The sequence below is a fragment of the Magnolia sinica genome, chromosome 7, assembly GCF_029962835.1.
Source record: "Magnolia sinica isolate HGM2019 chromosome 7, MsV1, whole genome shotgun sequence".
Lineage (NCBI taxonomy): Eukaryota > Viridiplantae > Streptophyta > Magnoliopsida > Magnoliales > Magnoliaceae > Magnolia > Magnolia sinica.
The window spans coordinates 11,695,070-11,716,745 of NC_080579.1; the positions used below are offsets into that span (position 1 = coordinate 11,695,070).

Genomic DNA, 21,676 nt, shown 5'->3' on the forward strand with positions numbered 1-21,676 from the left:
TGAAAAAAAATTATCTCTAGGAATGGGAGGTTATGATTGTTCAACCAATCAGACTGATGGAATGTAAGTAGAGATAGTTTTTTAACACAACTTAGACGGTTTAATTTTAGCTATTTTTCCACGTGTACCATGTCGAAGTCCATGAGTATGAAGAGTCACACGCAGCGGAGTATCAAATAGACGGACGCGAATTGCCTGTGCCCGGCCACACATGTTCTTGTGGTCGGAAGCTATGTGGGGCCTTCAGAGATTCCCATGTCAAATCCACTCCGTCCATCAGTTTCTAAAATCTGCAATGAGATAGGAAACGAAAAAAATAACAGATTCAAGACTCATGTGGGCCACGCCACACAAAAGAGCAGGGATTGAACGCTGACAATTGGAAACTTTGTGGGGCCTACATAAGTGTTTTATACGGATGATATTTATTCATACAGTTTATCTGATTGGTAAAAACCCTATGAACGGTTTGGATGGCATATGAACATCATGATCGGGTCCAGGAAGGTTTCAACGGTGAACGGTTCTGTTATCACTCTTTCTTGTGGTGTAGCCCACATTAGTTTTATATGCACATATATATTTTTCTCTGTACTAATGTTTCATTTAGAAACTTATGGACGGATTGGATTTGTCACTGGAATCTCTGTGGACCCCACATAGCTTCCGACCAGAGTAACTTCATGTGGCTGGGGGCAAATAAACCTCCAGTATTAGGACGCCCTACTCTCAGTTTTTTCTTGAGATCTAAGAAATCTCTCTCTTTCTCTCTCTCTTTCTCTTTCGATCTTGAAGACTTCGGTAAAAAATCCAGAAAAAATGTCTAGTATAGGAACTGGTTATGATCTCTCGGTCACCACATTTTCGCCCGATGGGAGAGTTTTCCAGATTGAATACGCCGCGAAGGCCGTCGATAACAGCGGGTCCGATCTTTTTGTTCTTCTCAGCTCATCTGTTTTGGGTTTCTTCTGTAAATTCGTTCTTATTTCTGCTTTCCTCCTTGAATTGGGGTTTTTTAGTTTCTGGGTTTCTGCCAATTGGGGTTTTTTTTTTTTTTTTTGTAGATTTTTCTTTTCGAATTTTTATTGGATTCTTTTAGTTAATGGGTTTTTCTCAATTGGGTTTTTGGGGGAGTTGATATTTACACCCCTGGTTTTTGTTACATACACCCTCTTTGTTATGCTATATATTGCTTTTGCGTCGTTTGATTTTTCATAGCAAAAGTTGATAATAATCAAGGAAAGGGGTGTGTCATTAATGGGGGTGTAAATGTCATTTCTCGTTTTCCGACTAAAAAGGGGATTTTTTCTTCATTTATTTATTACCCTGGTTTTTGTTATATTTACCCATTTTCTTATTCTAATTACTACTTTGCCTTTTTCTTTTTTTCTTTTTTTCTTTTTTTGTAAAGAGAAAAGGGGTGTGTGTCTCAGAAATAGGGGTTTTAACTATCATTTTTCGTATTATCTTTATTTTATTTCTGGATTTTACTGCCATTGTATTTTAGTGGAGGTTTGATTATGTGTTTATTTATTTATTTATTTTTTGAGCAGGACTGTTATCGGCATCAAGTGCAAAGATGGTATAGTTATGGTATTGATTCTCTCAAAATTTTCTTGATTTTCTGTTTTCTTGAGGATGGTATTATATGGATTTTTTTTTTCTTTCTTTTTGAATTTTCTGATGTTGGTTTTGGTGGGTCTTAGGGTGTGGAGAAGCTCATTGCTTCAAAAATGATGTTACCAGGATCGAACCGGAGAATCCACTCTGTTCATCGTCATTCTGGCATGGTATGTATGTTGGGCCTTCCTTTGATTTTATTTTTTTTCCTTTCTGTTTGTGTATGTTCTTCTTCAATGTGCTTATGTTGCTGTTGGTTGTAGCATTGAAGAATGACAATTTGTTTTTCTTTTTCTCTTTTCTCTTAATCGTAGTTTGGATGGTATTTTAATCCAGGATGTGTTTGAATTAATCATCAAATTGAATTGCAGCAGTAGTCTAGCAGTGTAAAAACCAAATTGTAGTTTTGCTTCTTGGCATTCATGGGCATGGGCTCCAAATTGAGAATACATTAGTTTCAAGTTGGATTGAGTGCAATTTGAGGGCTTCTATCATTCATTGTCACTTCTTTTGGATTAAATGTTCACAATTCAATTCACTTGTGCAACCAAATGCAGCTCTGGTTTTAGAGATGGGTTGCTCATGTAATCTGTTACACCATTTTAATTTGTAAGCCTAATTGTGTGAACATTGACTTCCCACAATATATCGATTAACTATTTGATGCTTGGGACCAATATCTAGCATAGGGAGTTGTGGGCTTTAGTTTAATGAACTTGCCTCTATGTTGTTCCGTTAGGTGGCCTCCGCAGGAGTTGTAACTGTTTTGTAGCAGAAGAAACGGACCAAATGATATGGGGATTCAGATAACTTCTAGATTTGTGGGAGGGTGGGTTACTCACTCCTTTCCCCATTGATTATGTTTTGGTCACTCACAGTGTTCAGATTATCGGTATCGCTGAGCAGCGATGCGGAAACATCCATGAAGTTCATTGTTTTTGGGTATCACCAGTATCGATGCACGTTTCGATATCGCCAATTTATCACCACCTTTCCTCTATAAGGATTCCATATGTCGACGATAATGTCGCTGACATCATTGATGCAGGGGTTTTTGTTGGAGCGTTGCATAAATATCTTTAAGAGGGGGAATTTTTTATTTTTTTATTTTAAAGACTTTTCATGATTTTGTGGGATACTGCTAAATATCTTTAAAAAGGGGAAATTTTTTAAAAATACCTTTTCGTTGGTTTTTTTGTGGGGTTTCGGTTTCCCTCTAAAATTTGACCAATCCTTCTAGAGTTTTCTGCAATCAAACATCAAAAGAGCCTAGGGCTGGAACTTTCCAAGGTATAAATGTTGGAAAAGATTTTTTTTTTTTTTTTTTTGGGGGCTTAAATCGCATGATTTCTTTCCAAATACATGCCTATGCATGATTCTCATGCATTGACATGGATTTGGGTGAAAAATCAAGAGATTTTAGGATTGAAATGGGAAAATTTGGGAAAGTGGGGGAAATCCTATTTTTCCCATTTTCTTGCTAAAAATATGTAATTAGGGCCCCAACTTTTAACATGATGCAGAGTTGCTGATCCATCAATTGATGTTGATCTCTTGGTTTTCCGATTTTTTTATTGTAATTATTTATATTTTTGAAAATTTTTAAAAATCTTTTTTTGAAAGATAAAAAAATCTGTTTAATTAGAAAAATTAATTTCAATCTTTTTTAATTCCTGTTTTCTTTTGATGTTTTCTCATTTATGGTTCATGTTTATGATCATAGGTTGCATTTATTGGTGAAAAATCATATTTTCTATAAAAAAAAAATTTAAAAATCTTTATTTAAAAAAATCATTTCATTTTTTTATTGATGTTTGTACGATGAAATGCATATGCGCGCATGTGCATATGCATGCATGCATAGATATATGTATTTAAGTATCACTTATGTATGTATGGCTGGTTGGATGGGTGGATGGTTAGATATGTATGCATGCATGGATAGATGGAAGGCTGGATGGTTGGACGACAACCTGTGCTTTTAGGCGTGGAAACTTATCATGTATGCCTCTTCTTTTCCAATTATTTGATTCATAAATATGCAAATATTCGTATTTCAGCATCTCCAATATTTCCCTGAGTATCATTGAAAAATTCCATTATTTTCTGCATGTCTCTCCAATATTTCCCTGAGTCAGCGATACATTTTTATTCCCCAATTAATGGAAATCTTATTATGTACCCCATCTTATCTCCAATTGGATTCTTAAATATGCAAGTATGTGTATTTTATGTTCTCTTTTAGTTTCATTGAAGAATTTCACCATTTTCTCCATGTTTTCCCAATGTTTCCCTCAGTCAGCGATACATTTTCTGGTATTGGTGATAATATCAGCAATATCGGTACATGTTTTCATGTCTTCCAACTAGCGATGCATGTAATGATACTGATACCACGAACGTTGGTTACTCGACTCGACTGGTCAGCTTTCCTAGCGGATTGCTTCTAGATTCTCAGAATTGTGGGTTACTCTCCTTTCTTTGCAGTCTATGTTTTGAATGGACCATTGTGGTTTGGTTTACATGGGCCAGTCTATGGCTTTCCCTGTCATTTCTAACAATTTCTTTGAGGAAACTGAAAACGAGTGGTTGTTGCTTAGATCCTTGAATCTTACCCTAGTGGGTTGTTCTTGGTGAAGGGTTACTGAAGATTGTGAAGAGTAGTGGCTTAGTTTTTAAAGTTAAACATGTTGTGGTTGGTATGTACAATTTAGAAGGAATCTCAAAGACGATGAGATTCCAATGTAGTCTTCATCATCATCATCATCACCTTCTTCTTCCTCTTATTGTGAAGTTACGGTTCCTTTAGGGAGGTGTTTGCCTTTTTGTAGAAGGTGACAAGGACAAAATCTTAATACACGAGCATTTAAAAAAACAGAGAACTTGCAATATCAATATGCATTTCTTGTGGAGAAGGATGAGGAGTTGTTTAACTATCTTTTGCTTTGCATGAAGGCCTAGATGATTTGGAGTGTGTTCATTGGGCTTCATAAAGAGTCCTATCCACTAGCGGTGCAAGGTTTGTTTGTTCTCTAGTTGTTTTTGTGGTGGATGGGGGCCAAGGGGATGTATCCTTTGATGTATAGTTCCTTATGCTATTATGTGGGATATGTTTTCTGAAGGGTAATGGTAAGTTTATTAAAAGAAGAAGAAATGAAGGAGAATAGGATGGTGAGGGGACATCCCACTATTGCTCCCATCCTAATTACAATGAATTAGACCAATCACGCTTTATATCCTTCTATAGTTCACAAACATACTCGTGTCACATCGCCTAAGAAATGACTCTGCCTTTAGCCTTAAAGAAGAGAGCATCAGGTAGCTGTTTTTTCTTAGAAGTGTGTTTTTTGTTCTTTCTATATTGACTATATTATAGCCATAAAGGAAAGCCACTATAAAACTTCCATTCATTAATTGGGAACCACACGATTGAATTGGGCCTAACCCACCTCATGTTAAGAGCCAATTTTTTTTTCTTCACAACGGATGAGAAGGTGATATAGGATTTTGCATTCTTTAAATGCATGATGCGGCGATTTGTTATCATCGTATTCGTTTTCCTCATGTTATTAATGGAAAGGATCCTTATTTTTACGGCGAGGCATCTGAGAGCAATGACTCTAGGAGCCCCATTAAATTTCTATACCATGCTCATTTGGTGGCAATGCCATGTCCTACATTCACATGGAGGAAACGCTATAAAAACTAAATTGAGAAGAAATTTCCTGAATGCTAAAAATACTTAATCGAGAAACTTCATTAGAAGTTCTGCTTCCACCCATCTATCTTCACAATTAGAACCGTCGAAACCTCTTGTTGTGGGCCGCTAAAGCATAAAACTCGATTTAATCCTCTCTAAGATTCTGATAGAATCGAGGAGGCTGGATGAATTCATTTCCAAAACTGCTAAAACAGATATCTTCTCTTGCTGAATAGATGAGACTCATAATAATCGATGGAAATCTTGAAATATTGAAATCTTGGAATATCATGAAGTAGCCGCACCATATATTGGTATCAAATTTTGTACTGGTGCCAATGCCTTCATCTGCACTCATCCCTTATAAGAAAGATGTAAGGCCGCCCACCACAGCCTTCCAAATAGCTGGTGTATATATAGTGATGATGGTAAAGCAATCTCACTCTTTCGGCATGTCCCCAGGCTTGTGATAATATGCTTCTACAAGTTATTCTCCTCTTGTGACTTGTGATTGTCCATAAGTCCACATCCATTTCCCAAGGACTGTATTCATCAACTTTACGTTCCTAATCACAATACACCTCCTCCCCGTGCTAGAGGTCAGATGGGCACGGCGGACTATTCTTGAATAGGGTTTTGGTGATGTGATTCATGATCACTTGGGGACTATGAAGCTTGATTTCTCTAGCTCGATTTGCAATACCAATCTGATGAGGCCAAAGTGTAATCATTAGTGGGACTTCCTTTCAATTAAAGAGGGTCAATACCGTTGTTTCGACCTTGAGTAACCATAGGAAACCTCAGCATCTCAATAGGATGTTTGATAAATTAGAGGCAATGTGTTTAATCCATGCAATTCTTTTGTCCGCATTTTTAGGGTAGCAAATCATATGGTTGTTGTCCACTTGTCCTAGTGATTGATGGTTTATGTAGAGAGTATCTGTTTGTAGGGCAGGCTGTATGGCTATTGTAAAGTATTTTGCTTTCTGGTATTTAATATGGTATTGTTAGTAATATAAAAATACGAGAAAATAAAAGTTCACCATGATGATTGTTCCTTGTGGCTTTTTGTTGTTTCATTGCCCGATGAGTGTTGTCCACAGCATTAGAAGACTCCAATCAGACATTCTGAGTTGAGGGATGTATGAAATGAACAATTGCCATCTGGTAGATGGAGTTGTGCTTGTTGAAGAAGCATGGAGGTGGTGGGGATTAAGTATCTTAGCATCATGAATATGGTTTACTTTTGGAAGTGGTTCTGACAATTTGGTGATGGTGAGGACTGAGGATAGTTTATCAAAAGAGTGAGTGATCACATAGGGAATATGAGAGTTGGGCAACATGAATCTCATATATGTACTGCCTTGGGAGCATGGAACGTCATCTAAAATGTGGCGAGTGAGTTCACAGAGGATATGATATGGGCTGGGAATGATGACAAGCCCATGGTTCTGGGAGTGGGGGAGGTCCATTGTGCAATGGTTTTGTGTTAATTTATCCAATTGTTACTAGCAAGAGGGTGTAAGTTAAGGTTACTTGGATTGTGGGCCACTTTGGTGCTTGGTGCGGGAATGGGTACGTGGTATGCTATGTCCTTCAATACATTGCATGCTAGGGGTAGGATCATGCAATGTTTTAATATCGACAATATCTCCCGATATATTGCATGATATATCTTGTATCCTACCTAAGCGATACGAAACACACAATTAGTGCTGATATATCCCACATGTTCGATCCGGTGGGCATTTTCAATTTCCGATCCTTTTTTTTTTTTTTTGTTGAAATTATGTTAAATCAGTGTTAAATGGTTATAAGTCCATTGGTTCTTCACTGTTTTGCATGAAAAATCATGGAGTTGGAGCTTTGATTTTGATATCCATTGGTTCTTCATGTTCACCATTTTTATTTTTTTATTTTTTGGAATTTTCCTTTAACCAGCTGTTAATTAAGACTAATTTCAAAGTATTTAGGACTATTTAATTAAATGATCATCACATACACTCTAATTTTGAAATTTGAGTGTAGGCGGTTCGATTTGGGGAAAATTGAGGAAAATTCAAAATTTCCTCAATTTCTCCCAAATTGCTTGCAATGTTGCACTCCAAACATGAAATCAAGCATGTATGAGGGCTTATCTACTAATTTGTTAAGTCCTTGTCAATTTTCGGTAAATAAAAATCATTTTTATTAAAAATTAATAAAAAAATTATTAAAGGATTTTATTTTTTTTCAAAATTTCCCTTCAACCAGCTGTCAATTGAGCTAATTTCGAAGTATTTAGGAGTGTTTGACGAAATGATCATCACATATACTCTAATTGTTATGCATTCACTTTGAATAGAATTGCATTTGTTCAGTCAAATAGCGCATGACTTAGGACCGTATACAAAGGAAACCTATATGTGCATTTCTTTTTTGAGATTCTATGATTTAAAAGTGTGTATTAAGGTCTTTTTTAACAATCCCTGAAGTTTTATTGAAAAATTCAACCATTTTCCTAATCGTTCCCAAAAAGTGTGATAAATTACCCGATACAGATGATATATATGTATCTATATCCCAAGGAAGCGTTATGTAACACGATACCGATATTTCGAACACCGGGATCATGTGCGTCACTCAAATATATAGACACTGTATGCAATAATATATTTTCATATATGAGCTCATATTGTAGTTTATATACGAAATGATGAATGTTATTGTTGTAGACCGCACATGCTTAGTGTTATAATTAAATAAATAGAAGTGTAAATCTCTAAGTTGTAAATAGAAATTTGCATTAACTTAATCACTAGTAAGAACAACCCAAATGACTCGTAATCTGGAACGGAAAATGTGGGGAGTTTCATGTTTTAGTTAACGTTGGTGCAAGTCAACCATTGCTTTTACAAGTACAAATCTGAGGCATGAAGATATCTTTAAGCCCGTGATTCGTGAATATGCTATCCATGTTAGTGTATATTTATATTCTAGTTGAAAATGTTGAAGAATTTGGTCCTAGGAAACACATGGTGATTTCTTTGCATGAAGTCTTTAATGCCCTTCTCTCAAGGGGAGGGGTGGAGGTGGCTGCCATGAACAAGATATGGTCTTTCCCCAAGCTCTCTTAGAGCCCTAGCATTCCACTGGGTGGCAGTGCTTGACAAGATCCTCCCAATCACTCTTCTTTGGAGCAGACAATAATTGTTTATGTAGGCAATTGGTGTCTTAGGGGTAGATTTGGTCGACCACCTTCCTCATTGCCTATTTGTTCATCTGATTTGGGCACTTTCTCGACTTCCTTTGTTGGTGCTTTTAACATACCTAGGCCTTGTGAAGGATGCATCTTCTAAGAAATTTGCCTATCAACCATTCTCTTTCTATCTGGAAAGAGTGAAATAACAACCACCTTTTGTAACAAGATTGAAGGGTGAAAGGGTGTCTAAGCAAATTTGAGATAGAGTTACCTCATGGGGGATGGCTTCTGTTTGCCTTAATCAAATGAGCAGATCTCTTGAGAGGATGGCTAGATGCAATGGATGATAAAAGAAGCTCCACTATTCAATTATGTTGGAACCCCCTTTAGGAGTGAGTGTTTGAAACATGGTTTTGAAATTCGGTTATTGTAGGACATGTGGCATGGAGGGGGAGTGGGTAAAAGACAGGACAGTGGTGTGGTGGTTGTTGGCTATGGTTGTGTTATGGGCCATTTAGGGAGAGAGGAACAATCATTGTTTTGAGAATAGATCAGGATTTGTGGGTTTGGTAGTTGTGAAGATTGTTTCTTTGGCATCAAAATTTTCTGATTTGGACACTTGTGTTCTTCTTGCTTTTTTGGGTTTTCAATTGTTTTGTATTCTTTTTCGCATTGGTTTTTGAGGCAATTTCTCCATCAGATTGGTTGCCTTTCAAAAAAAAGAAAACAAAAGAAGGGTTATACAACCAAATGGTCGCATCATAAGTGTATCAACCACCCCTATTATAGATACAGGGGTGAACCAGCAAGTCCCATGTCGGCACATATCGGCTGATATAGGTCGACACATTTTGTATTGCTACTGATATGGGGTTGAGATAGGTCAATACGACCATAAATGTCCCATTTCAAGATTTTTCCAACTTCTTTGTAGTTTTTTCATGTGTTTCTTCATTTCTACCATGGAGGAAGATTAAAAGCTCATTTCATACTAGATCTAGGCCTATGTTGGGATTAAAACATTCGAGTGAGATTCAATGAATCAAAGCAAAATGGCCATTAGGGGAAAAATTAGAAGGGGAAAACTATCACCTATTTTTCTTCTTCTTTTTGTTGCATTTCAATGTAATGGGCCCTAATCTATCAAATCATGTGCTCGATTTGGACCTATTTGGTTGACTTTTAGCAAGTTCGACAAATAACATTCTTACGTGGGTTCCAACCAATGGCTTAGTGGTTGACACACTGCATTTCAACATTGAGGTCATGGGTTCAAGCCATGTTACCTAAAAAAAATTAACATTCTTCTGAGAGCAGTTTTGAATTTGATACATGGTTCACTGCACGTTGTTATCATAAAAAAAGATAGATTCCACTGTTTTACATTTCCCCCCCTATTTTCTTGATTTTTTTTCTTTTTCCGTTTTTTGGAAAAAAGCCAATATGGGCCCATATCATTTGATATGGGTCCAATACTCACAATTAGAATCCCTCTTTTTTCGAATCCGGTTCCTCTGCCACCACGAATACCAGTTAGGGTCCCTCTTTTTAGTTATTGGGAGAACCCAATTACTCTTTTTCAGATCCATGAAACAACTTTCAGAGATCTTTTTCACTTTTGGAAGATATAGGAGTGAAACAATTAACCTATTGAGATTCGAAGACCAAAAAGATTCTTCCAATGTATCATTTCTGGGTCCAATGGAATTCATCGATATAGGAAGAAGCCCCATCAAATGGAGATTTATTTATTTATTTATTTTAATTTTAATTTTTACTTTTGACCATATTTCGATTATATGTATTGTTTTTAGACTTGGCCAATACGCTTCTTGATAATGATATTCAAGACCTTGACTTTTGAAGCTAATTCCAATGACTCCTCATTGTGGCACTTAGGGTCCACAAGGGAGGTGCTTTAGTTTGTAATGATATGGGTAGAATGTGTAGGGTATTCTTGGGTCTGACTGGACACTGCAACTCCAAGAAGTGGGAGTTAGGGCTCTTTGCACAGGCAATTAGGCATGTAGGATTCAGTTACAATGAATGTTCAAAAGACATGGACGCTCAGCCCTGAGTCTTGCCTTGAGGAGTGGCTCTTATAAAATTCCTTGAGGCATTCACCTATAGGCTTAGAGTACGTAGGGCCAATTTCATAGATGGTGAGGCATATGCCTCTTCTACATGCTTTACCTCTTCTGTTATGAGGCTAACTCTCTCAATTTGTTTTCGCAAGGCGGGACGTGTAGGAAAAAATGTCAAAAAAAGAAGCTTACTACTACAATTATAGAAGCAATATTTGAGCAAGGTATTGGTAAACATTTTTCTAGAGGTACCTAAACCCTATCAAATAGTTCTTGAAATTTATTCTAACTCTTCCTTCTGTGTAATTTATTAATGAGCCCCGAAGATTTTTGTTTTCTTTTCTCAACTGTTTACTCTTTAGCAGTTTAATGTTTCCATCATTTTTTTTTCTTTGGTTATTCATGTAATGGTTTACCTTTCAAAAAAAAAAGAGAAGAAGCTTTCAATATAATGTAATCATTTTTTCTTCGGTTATGCATTGTGTTTTGTTACATTGACTCCATTATTTCAAAAGGATGGGGATGCTTTCAATATAATTAGAGCTGGATGAATGGAGGCATCTTAGAAGTTTTGTGTGATTGTTGCATTCCAATGGAACTTGAGGGAAGTTTTTTAGTCGACTATTTGATCACACTGACGAATGGTGACCTATCTACAGTGGGGCCCACAAATTGTTCGGTTTAATTAGAGTTGATCTGCACCATGTGTTCAATTTCTTAGAGCTCACATGTCAACAAACACACTCCAATAGTATCAAATAACTCCCAAGCTAAAACTTCATTTTAGAGGGAAAAATGTCTTTCTGCTCAATTCTTGATGGCCAGGATTTAAGCCGAAACTCATGTTTCTATAAACTGTGTTTTGGAAAGCGTAGCATCAAACACACATTCTAAGGGTGTATTCCGACTGATGTTGTTGAACACTACTTTTAGCATCATCCAAATGGCCTTGGAATTATTGGTGAAACAAGATTTGTAAAGCCAACCCCAAATGGTTGGAATAAGGCTATGATGATGGTGATGATGAATTGTATCTTAATTATTTCACATTTTAATGTAATACTAATTGAATAGATAATATACAAGAAGTAATTCATGTGAAATGTTAATGTATATTACATACAAAAGTTTATTCAATTTTTACTAGTTATTCTTTATTTCCCCTTTTTTCCTTCTTAAAAACAAAAAGAAAGAACGGAATTAGGAAGGCGCGTTGTTGAAAGAAAATAGGAAGTATCTTCAGATGCTTACACAACGATTTAGGCTTCTGCCTCACCTCTTAAGGAGACATGTATGACTCGCCTCATGCCTTCTCCTTTTGACACACTGGTTATGGACAGGGCTGACAATTTTTTAATGGGGATTGCTCCAATGTGGTTTAATGGTGAGTAATTTTGGGGCTTATCTGTGGAGGTTGGCGAACTTGATTGAGGAAATAAGGTTTTTTAAGTGTATGGAATATCACCTTCTCTCATATCTGTATGGATGGAAATTGTGAGGCAGATGCACCAGCACAAGAAATGGTTATGAGATTGTCCCTGGTTAAGGGATAATCTCTTTGTAGAATTGTATTCTTCTTTTTTGTCTAATAAAACTGATTTGATGATGGCTGCTTAGATAACATGCTTGAACCAAAAAAAGTCTTGAACATGATCCTGATGGATGGTAAAAAAAATTTAATTGAGGTTTTGTATCGGCAAAGGTTGTCATTGATTCTAGGAAGCAGATGTCCACACTGTTAAAAATGGGAAAATGGAAGATCATAAGGACTCATGAGGCTGACTAGGTAATATGCTTGAATCGATTGACCTACTTTAGGGTGAGTTTAGGAGTTCCTTGTTCCAAGGCGAGCACAGCAGACTTGCAAGATGCAAGTGGGTGGGACCTTGTACACAAATTATTTTATTTGGTGATTTGTGGACAAAGTGGGAAAATGGAAGCTGTTTTACACGGGTTCTTTGTTCCAAATTGCCCCAAATGTAAATAGAACCTTGTTGGCTTAGTAGTCCTGCTGAGTGCGATTTTGGAAATTCAATGAGATGTTGCCTTAAAGATACCCAGATGGAGACCCTTAAAAAACCACTACTCAGATGGAGAAAATCTTTATGGGGTCGTTGTGTTGCCAGTCTGTCTTTGACAGTACAAAAGAGATGCTGTGCCTCACTGATGTAACTGAAGCATCATTTCTTGCAGGAGATGTGAAAGTTCAATACTGTCATGTGTAGTCATTACATTTTGGTATGTTGTACTTGCTATGGTTGTGATTCTCTAACTGGTTATTCTGTCAAATACAGGCAGTGGCTGGATTAGCAGCTGATGGCAGGCAGATTGTCGCACGCGCCAAGTCTGAAGCGACTAGCTATGAGAGGTTAGCTGTCTGAACTTGTGTGGCAACCTAAAATCATTTAAATGGCTTTCTACTCAGGCTAACGGAACATTTATATGCTACAAGAACAACAATGCAGAGTAGATAATTCCTACACATTAATAATTTGGAAAGAGAATCAGGCATGGACCACTCATCTGATGGGCCACATACACTGTCGAATATGGACCTTATGCCATTTTCTCTGGTTGTCAATTTCTCTCATGCATGTTTGGCCCCCCCGGATGAATGGACTGACCTATTTTTTAGGCTCATGCATCTTGGTGGGCCCCACCTGGTGAATGGCGTCTGGCATACATGTGCCATTTGTGGGAGGGTAGGATTTTGGTGGCTATTCTCGCAAGTACCTGCAGGCCTATAGCATCGTCTTGGGGAAATTTAACTTGAGCACAATGCACTAATTTCCTCATTTGGTGTGCTCCTCCGAACTTGGACATGCAGCGCAAATACAGTGATCTGGGATCCAGAGTCCATTAGATGGTTCCCCTGGATGGATCAGAATCCATAAATCAGTTAATTGTTTGAATTGAAAGTTCGTACTACTGATTTGACGTTTACATTCAATGCTGACCATTTTCTGCACTATTTACACCATTAAAAAAGCATTTACTCTCTATACACTCCATCTGTAGATTGACAATCTGATGGCTAAAATAGCCCAATTAGCATACATGTGTGTGCGTGTGTGCGTGCATGCATGCATGTGTATATTATGTATGTATATATGTACATATGCAGTCTATCTGTGATTGGACCTACACAATGAACAGTTCGTATCATGGACTGTTGTGCCCCCATTTCCAATTCTTGTTTACACGGGTTCATGGTGCATGGATAGAGATTACCTTTTAAGTATTATCTTATGTTAGAATCCTGTTATTGTTTTTGGTTGTGCAGCGTCTATGGTGAGCCCATACCAGTGAAAGAACTTGCTGACCGCGTTGCTAGCTACGTGCATTTGTGCACGCTCTATTGGTGGCTAAGGTTAGGAAAATAGGCTCGTAGAAGATGATGTTTTGTATGTTGTGGTAATACCTTCAATATGTGGTTTTCTCAAATGCAAGAATGAATTGGTGCTGCAGACCTTTCGGATGTGGAGTAATTCTTGGAGGATATGATAGAGATGGACCTCAGCTATACATGGTCGAACCATCTGGAGTTTCCTATGTAAGTTGATTCCTCTGTGAATGCTTCCAATGTTTAGGCAGGAAAAATGTCAATGGGACTAGCCTGGGTCCCATTTCTAGGGATTGTGTCTCTCACACTGCTGCAAGATTTTATCCACTCATCAGGGGATTCCCACAATAGAGATGCCTGGGCCAAGATAGGTCAGTCTGCTCATCTGACAGGCCCCATATTTATGTTTAATGCACACTGTTAAATACTTATAAGCTGTGCATTTCCTTTGTATGTGTCCCAGCTGATGGGCGGACTGGCATGTTTTTGGGCCAGGGCATATATGTGGCGGGCCCCGTCCAATGACAGATGATCACGTGTGCTACATGGGCATGTGTGAGCTGTTGCAGCTAATATGGCTTTTTAAGCAAACATATTGATCTTGTCTTCTTTTGCCAAGATCTGGACATGAGAGCTTTATGTAAATTGGCTGCGTTTCCAACTGCAATAAACTGCAAGATAAGTTCTTAGCCGATATCAACGGCAATGCTATTTAGATCTAAGCTTCTTGGCATTAGCTATTATTTACTTGTGGTGGAAATGTGCTCTGCATGCAGAGGTATTTTGGTGCTGCAATCGGGAAGGGAAGGCAGGGTGCAAAAACGTAAGTTGGTTACAATCTCCATCTATGCCAGTATTTCTTCAGAAGGTGGAATTGCACGTCGAATAGAAAAGTTGTATTGAATGTTTCATGGGCTTCACATGGTTTGCAAATTCTGTCATTGGTTTTATTTTTATTTTTTTTATAATTCAATCCCTTAATTTTCATTTCAATATTCAAATTTCAGTAAACTGTTCTGGGGCCTCTTCATTTGCTAGATTTCACCTATTACCCTTCATACACAGCTATAAAAAACACACAAATGTGAGTACATGACATGTGCGTTTGTGATTGCACATGCTCCTCAAGACTTTAGGCCCATCTGGTGAAGCATGCTCCCTACGGTATTCCATTTACTGATGCCAACATGATTAAATGTTATTCTTTTCACAGGGATATTGAAAAGCTGAAGCTTTCGGAAATGACCTGCAGGGAAGGTGTTATTGAAGTTGCAAAGATGTAAGTAGTGATCTGCATGTTGTTTCTACTGGCAATATTATAATTTTCCAGTTCTGTAATGGCATGCTGCTACTTTATTTTTTTTCACCGTTCTTTTAGTAATGCCACATTGCTTCGTTCTTGCAGTTCTGTAATGGTATGCTACTTTATCTTTTCTTCTCTGTTCTTTTACTAGTACTACATTACGTCATTTTTGCAGATTCTAGTAGGAAATGCATCTAGGCATGTCATGTATTTCATCTGAGTTGATTTTAATCTTCTCCTAGCACAAGAGGTTATGGCGCATTGAGTTGCATTTAGGCACATGAACAACCTGGGCAACCGATGTGGGCATTCCACTAGGTGCGGACCTCACTTCATGAGTGACAACACAGTCCATGTTAATGAAATGATCTTATCCATCCAAATGCTGGCCTAATATTTTATACTCATCTGTATTCCGAGCTGTAGATGGATGGTTAGGATTGTTTGATCGAGGTGTTTCTATAACAACAAAAGCAACCCAAGCTGCTGGCCACCAAATGGATGGTTCAGATTTATGATTTGACTGATTTTATTTTTATTTTTTTATTATTATAAATGATCAACCATCTGTTTTATAGGCCATGGATCAGATGGTTAGAATAATCCACATCAGTGGGTTGAAGCATCCATGCGTCTGTATGTAACTCATGACTTCATTAGTTCCAAAAGTAAACATTGAACCATGCTCGTACATAACCCTTTGTGGTAGGGGTACCAGTAATGTCGATCGCCAATGTCCGACCTGACCCATTACTGCCCCTACATCGAATTAAGGGTGAAATTATAAAAAATAATAAAGGCCATTTATATTTTATGCACAAGCACATGACGTGTTCACCTTGAGGATGTGGCATAAGCCTTGGCTGTACAAGTTTAAGCCTCATGTAATTAAACCTCAGGAACAAGTGTGATGCATTTTTCTTCTGCCTCGAGGTGTGAGGTGCCTGCCTTTCAAAACTAGGGATTAGACATGTTTGTGAGATCTGCAGAAGGTGCTAATGAGGCACATGCATGCAAACTCTATATGATGATTCACACACCCATCCTGTCTAATGCAGTGACACTCTCTTGGCCCATCTGATGTTTTACATGCTTTTCAATAATATTCTGTTATCCATTAAAGGCAAATACACACCACACATGTAGAGAATGTGATGGTCATTTGTAAGTGTAGGATGATGAATCCTGCTCTTTCTACACATGCCAAGTTGCTACATGTGCTGTGAGATCCCAACCATTTTATTCGGATGATTCCACCTGTCTGTGGTGGCCTGAAGATCAGGCCAGTCTGACAGTAATTAGGTGGGCCAGTACTAAAAAATAGATGCTTAAAGGAACCAGCCCACGAGTTAAGATTGTATGCATATTTTGTAGATTCTTGGTCCCTTGGTATTTAGCTTGTGTGCTAAATGAGTTCAGATTGCAATCTCCTCCATGGAAGTAGTTTAACTATTTGTCTGGGGGCGCTAATGCCCTTGCCAATCCCTTGGCTAAAGGAGAGTTTTGAGATCATTTTGCATTTGGAGTTTCTATCCATTGCCTTGGTGGATACCTATAAGCTTTTGTTTAATGAAATTTCTGTTGTGACTGTCCACATTCTATTCACACATGGGGCCTGCTGATGAACGGACCAGTTTTATGCTTAGGGCCCAGCTTACGAATGGCCTGGATCTAGCACATGCATCTGAAGAGTAGGATTCATGAGCAGCCATACCAGAGCTTGTACACTAGTAAGCATTTACAGAGTTCTGTAGCCAACAGAGGGAATATCAATTTTGACTATAAAGAAAAAAATTCTGAGCAAAGATTCTTAAACCTAATGAGCAAATTCATTGCACTTTCTTTGCTCATGGCCCTTTGACAACACTGCTCTTGAAAGGGTAGCTTTAGTAAGGGAGAAAGCTTTGGCATGCTTTCGATTGCAGGTCAATCCTGCTCATGGTAGGTGCTATCCCTCTCGCACCCACCACCACCACCACACACACCCACCAAAAAAAAGAGAAAAGAAAAAAGGAAAAAAGGAAGAAGAAGCTTAGATGGCAAAGCACTGAACTTTTGGAATGATGATGGCTCAGACCCTTCTTGTCGTATACGGAATGTGAATTCTTATCAAAGTCTATAAGAAACATAATAATAATGGAACTCGCAAGTAAATTGGAAGGATGTGCAAAAGCCAGTTAGGGAAGGAGGCCTTGAAATAGGCAGCGTATGAGATAAAAATTGGGCATTGCTGGCAAGTGGTGTTGGAGATTTGGAGAAGAACCTGATGCCCTGAGGAAGAAGGTGGTAATAGTGGGAAACTACGGGTGGTCAGTGGGGGAGTGTTTCCTGGGCGTGGAGAATAGATCAAGGGGATCGCAATTTTGGAAGGATATGAGTAAATTGGGAAATCGGAATGTGGGTCCGAGGGAGGGAGGGTTCTCAAGTGTGGTTATTTGTGGTAAGAGGAGATAAGAGTCCGGTTTTGGAAAGATGCATGGTTACATGACATCTCTTTTGAGTCATGTCATCAAGAATTAGATGGACTAGCTACTGCTACGGACGTGAAGGTGCAAGATTGTTATGAATTAGTAGGGATAGTAGTGATGTTGAATGTAGGAATGCCAAGATACTTATCCAATGAGGAATATGTGATCTTTGCCAATCTATGGAATAGATTGAATTGGGGGAATATGAACCAATTGGAGGATGCATGGTTACATGACATCTCTTTTGAGTAATCTCATCAAGAACTAGATAGGCTAGCTGCTGCTACAGACGTGAAGGTGCAAGATTGTTATGAATTAGTAGGGATAGTAGTGATGTTGAATGTAGGAATGCCAAGATACTTATCCAATGAGGAATATGTGATCTTTGCCAATCTATGGAATAGATTGAATTGGGGGAATATGAACCAATTGGAGGATGATTGGCTAATGGGAAATTCTCATCGAAGTCTTTTGTCTTGGCATTATTGACGCATGATCTTACACCTATTGTGTACCTAGTATGGAGTTGCCCCTATATGAGTCAAAGCTTTTACATGGGTGACTATAGCCAAGAATATACCTACAATAGACCACTTTAAAAAGAGGGAGATGGCATTTGCGAACATGTGTATAATGTGCAAGGAGAATGAGAGGAAGTGGTTGATCATTTATTCCTCCAGTGTCCGGTGGCTGAGAAGGTTTGGTCTCTCTATGTAGATTTGGGATTGCTTGGTCGTTCAATGAGTTCATTGGAAATGTGAGGGAGGAATGGATGGGTGGACCATTCAAAAACCGTAAATAGATGTATTGAAGGATGTGCTTTTTTGGGGTCCTTCGGGGTCTGTGCAAGGATCGGAATGCTAGAACTTTGAGAACATAGTTACATCATCGGAAGGTTTAAAGAAAAGAATCCTATACACGATTATCAAATGGGCACTTGTGAGGCACGATCTCTGAGGATGTTCCAAGATGGAGATGCTGGGAAATTGGGAGAATTTGCAGTTGCTGTCAAGATGGGATAGCAAAGGCTTGTAATGATGACTGTATATAAATCTCCTTAGTTATGATTCACCCCAAGTGATGATAGGGTCACTAGCATAGGGATGTATACTTTTGTGTACTACTATTTATTATCAATAAAATCACCAAATTCTAAAAAAAAAAGAAAGTAATAATAATAATGGGACTGGCATCATTGGTTTCCTTGATTTTTTACAATCTATTAAAACCATTTGTGGGTATTTGTAATTTTGATTAATTGATATTTTGCCATTGCCGACCCAAATAGCTGGGATGAGGCTAATGATGATGATGGTGATGTGATGATATCCTGCCTTAAAATCCTGCTCCAATATATGTTTGTGCATTGCTATTCAAATGGATTCATTGGTATTCTAAACCACTTCAAAAGCCATCAAAAGTGGTAAAAGAAGATAATGAAGAAAAAGAAAAAAAAAAAAAGAAATCGAAGGATTTCTGGTTGTCTATAATTCGGAGGAACATTGATGTTTTAAATTTCCAATTTAAGTCCAGCACTTGAATGAAGGTAGGCATCTTTTGTCATCCTACATGCATGAATGTATATTGTTTCACATATAATTTTTGCATGGCTTTGTTTCAAGGACAGCTTGACATTCTCTACATTTTCTTTCTTTGGCAATGCAGCATTTACAAACTACACGACGAGGCAAAGGACAAAGCTTTTGAATTGGAAATGAGTTGGGTCTGTGATGAGTCAAAACGCCTACATCAGAAGGTAGTTGTCACTACTAAGTAGCTTAATTAAGAGAGAACGATTTTGCGGTACTTTCAATTTCAAGATACTAAATATTCACTACATTGGCATTCATGCTGGGTGAATGCTCTCATGATGTCAATTTTGGACCCAGTCATCGAAAAGATCGAGAATCACCCTGCTGCTTAAAAATGTATTTACCTTTTGTTGGGAGATGGATTCATGTTGATTAAATCAGCTCTGGCCTGATTATTAGGTTTTAAGCAGTCGGCTTCCTAAATAATTTTCTACCTTTTGTTTCTATGTTTGATACAGGTCCCAGATGATCTTTTGGAGGAAGCCAAGGCAGCAGCCAAAGCAGCACTGGAGGAAATGGATGCAGATTAATCAAATGACATTCAAAACTTCCTTATCTTTTACCTCACAGGTGGTTTTTAGGGGCCCATCTTCCCAGATTCGCACCTTTCATTCGATCATTAAACTCCTAACAGAGATGGGGAAAAAAAAAAAATGGAGAGTCGATTCAAGTGCCTGTTGAAAAGAAAAGACCTTGGGAACCTTTTTTTAAAAAAATATTCGTAATGTGTTCTTGGCACGAAATGCTGTATGCTATATCACTGTTGCTGGGAAGCGACCATGTTTGCTTAGACCCTGTGAAAGGGTGATTAAAGAATAGCTTAGTTCCATATTTGCCATTTAAAATGAATCCTGTACTCTCTGAGCTTGCTCCAAAATGCAAGGTGCATGGGTTCAGCCGGAGAGTGGAACCAAAACCTGATCGACTTCTAAGAGGGCCGTGTCAGATCTGTCTCACATGACAAATGTCAGTTGGCAGTGCTTCATGCATTTGCAGTGTTCTCATGGGTGCACATGGCCAAGATTGGTGATTGGCAACTGCATATGCCACATTCTCTCTGTTTGGAACACTGGATTAGGTGGTATTTCATTGCATTAGGTGGCATTTTAGATTCCATTTGGCATTTTGTGATCAATGGGGGAAGATTGGATTAATCTTCAACTTTCAGTGCCAGCAGCAGGGGATATGGCAGGATTTCTAGTGGATTTTGAAATCCATATCTATAAACCCAATGTTAATGCATTCTTTTTAAAAAAAATCAACGCCATCCATCCATATGCGCCATATGCGCCTTTCACACGTGGCACTTGAGTTGCATATGAATGTACATGACCGACATTAGTTGTGAAATCGAGTTGCATATGACTATATATAACCGGCATTAGTTCTGAAATCTGGTCAGTTGATTACAATTCATATCCCCCCTTTACATCCTCCAAATGCTGGTTTCATGTAATACTGTTTTTTGCCATGGTAATTTTTTCCGAATGGGATTGGATGGTCAAAATACCATGGTATTTTTGGACATAATCCGGTGTTAATTCCATCTAATGCAATGCATTTTTCCAAACAGGCCCAAAAAATCAAGACCTATCACTACGATCGGCCAATCGATTAGTGCGTGCTGAACATTTCAAGGTGAGGAACAGAGTTGTCCTATCACTACAATTTTTGGCCTATAGCTGCTGCACACTCCCCCCATCCTTACATGTAGCTCCATGCCCTTTATGCAATGGATGTTGTATGGTGCCATTTGTTGTGTTACATTCAATGCGAGTGTTGTATGGTGGCATTTACGTCAGCTCAATAGTCAATGCTCCTGGTTGGACAGTAATTCTTTGGTCCACACCATTCGTTGGTGGGTCTGTATCTAGACATCTAAAGGGCTACAATGCAAACATCATAGCAACCCAACAAATAATAACCATTGATCAGTCGCTTTGTTAATATGGATGGTCAAGATTCTTTAAACAAAAATATGTCAACAAATTGATCCATCTTGTTAGGGCTCATCAAGGATTGCTTGTGATTCTAAAGAATCATTTAGGCAACCATGGCCGTCGCATCCATAGCTTGGCAAAAGGGTTGGCTCTTGAAGATGAGGCTGATTTTTGCATAGTGGTACATGAAATGTGTTCTAGACTTAAACAGTTCAGATCTTGAGGTTAGTCTGTCCAAGTGGGCTGATACAACCAGGACCATTTCTCATATCCTTATTACCCAGACATTATGATGGAATTTTACTACTCTGGGGCTGATTGGTGTGTGGCCTAATGCTTAACCATGAAATTGGCCATTTGAGTGTTAATCAAGGGCTGTCGAAATACAGACCTCATTGTTGATCAGAGCACATTAGGAGGATCTGATTTTTGCCTTATAGAATTT

General features: G+C 38.2%; 1 protein-coding gene and 1 long non-coding RNA gene across 2 annotated transcripts; both read left to right on the forward strand.

Moving 5' to 3' along the window:
• Positions 1–723: 723 nt before the first annotated feature.
• LOC131251055 (proteasome subunit alpha type-3) lies at positions 724–20,122 on the forward strand. The gene is made up of 10 exons (XM_058251533.1): positions 724–923; positions 1,554–1,593; positions 1,707–1,790; positions 12,880–12,953; positions 13,869–13,955; positions 14,054–14,138; positions 14,705–14,751; positions 15,142–15,207; positions 19,365–19,455; positions 19,750–20,122. The coding sequence occupies exons 1-10, from the start codon at positions 820–822 to the stop codon at positions 19,819–19,821; spliced, it is 750 nt and encodes a 249-aa protein (XP_058107516.1). The 5' UTR covers positions 724–819; the 3' UTR covers positions 19,822–20,122.
• On the forward strand, positions 930–1,403 carry LOC131251056 (uncharacterized). Its single transcript, XR_009173573.1, has 2 exons — positions 930–1,176; positions 1,240–1,403. It is a non-coding gene; the product is annotated as an uncharacterized LOC131251056 (long non-coding RNA).
• Positions 20,123–21,676: the final 1,554 nt, after the last annotated feature.

What these genes read in the sequence shown, in the direction of transcription:
- LOC131251055 (XM_058251533.1), top strand. Translation starts at nt 820, where the DNA reads ATGTCTAGTATAGGAACTGGTTATGATCTCTCGGTCACCACATTTTCG. An exon ending in GAAGCGACTAGCTATGAGAG is followed by an intron (nt 12,954 to 13,868) that starts GTTAGCTGTCTG and finishes TTGGTTGTGCAG; the next exon opens with CGTCTATGGTGAGCCCATAC. An exon ending in ACGCTCTATTGGTGGCTAAG is followed by an intron (nt 13,956 to 14,053) that starts GTTAGGAAAATA and finishes TTGGTGCTGCAG; the next exon opens with ACCTTTCGGATGTGGAGTAA.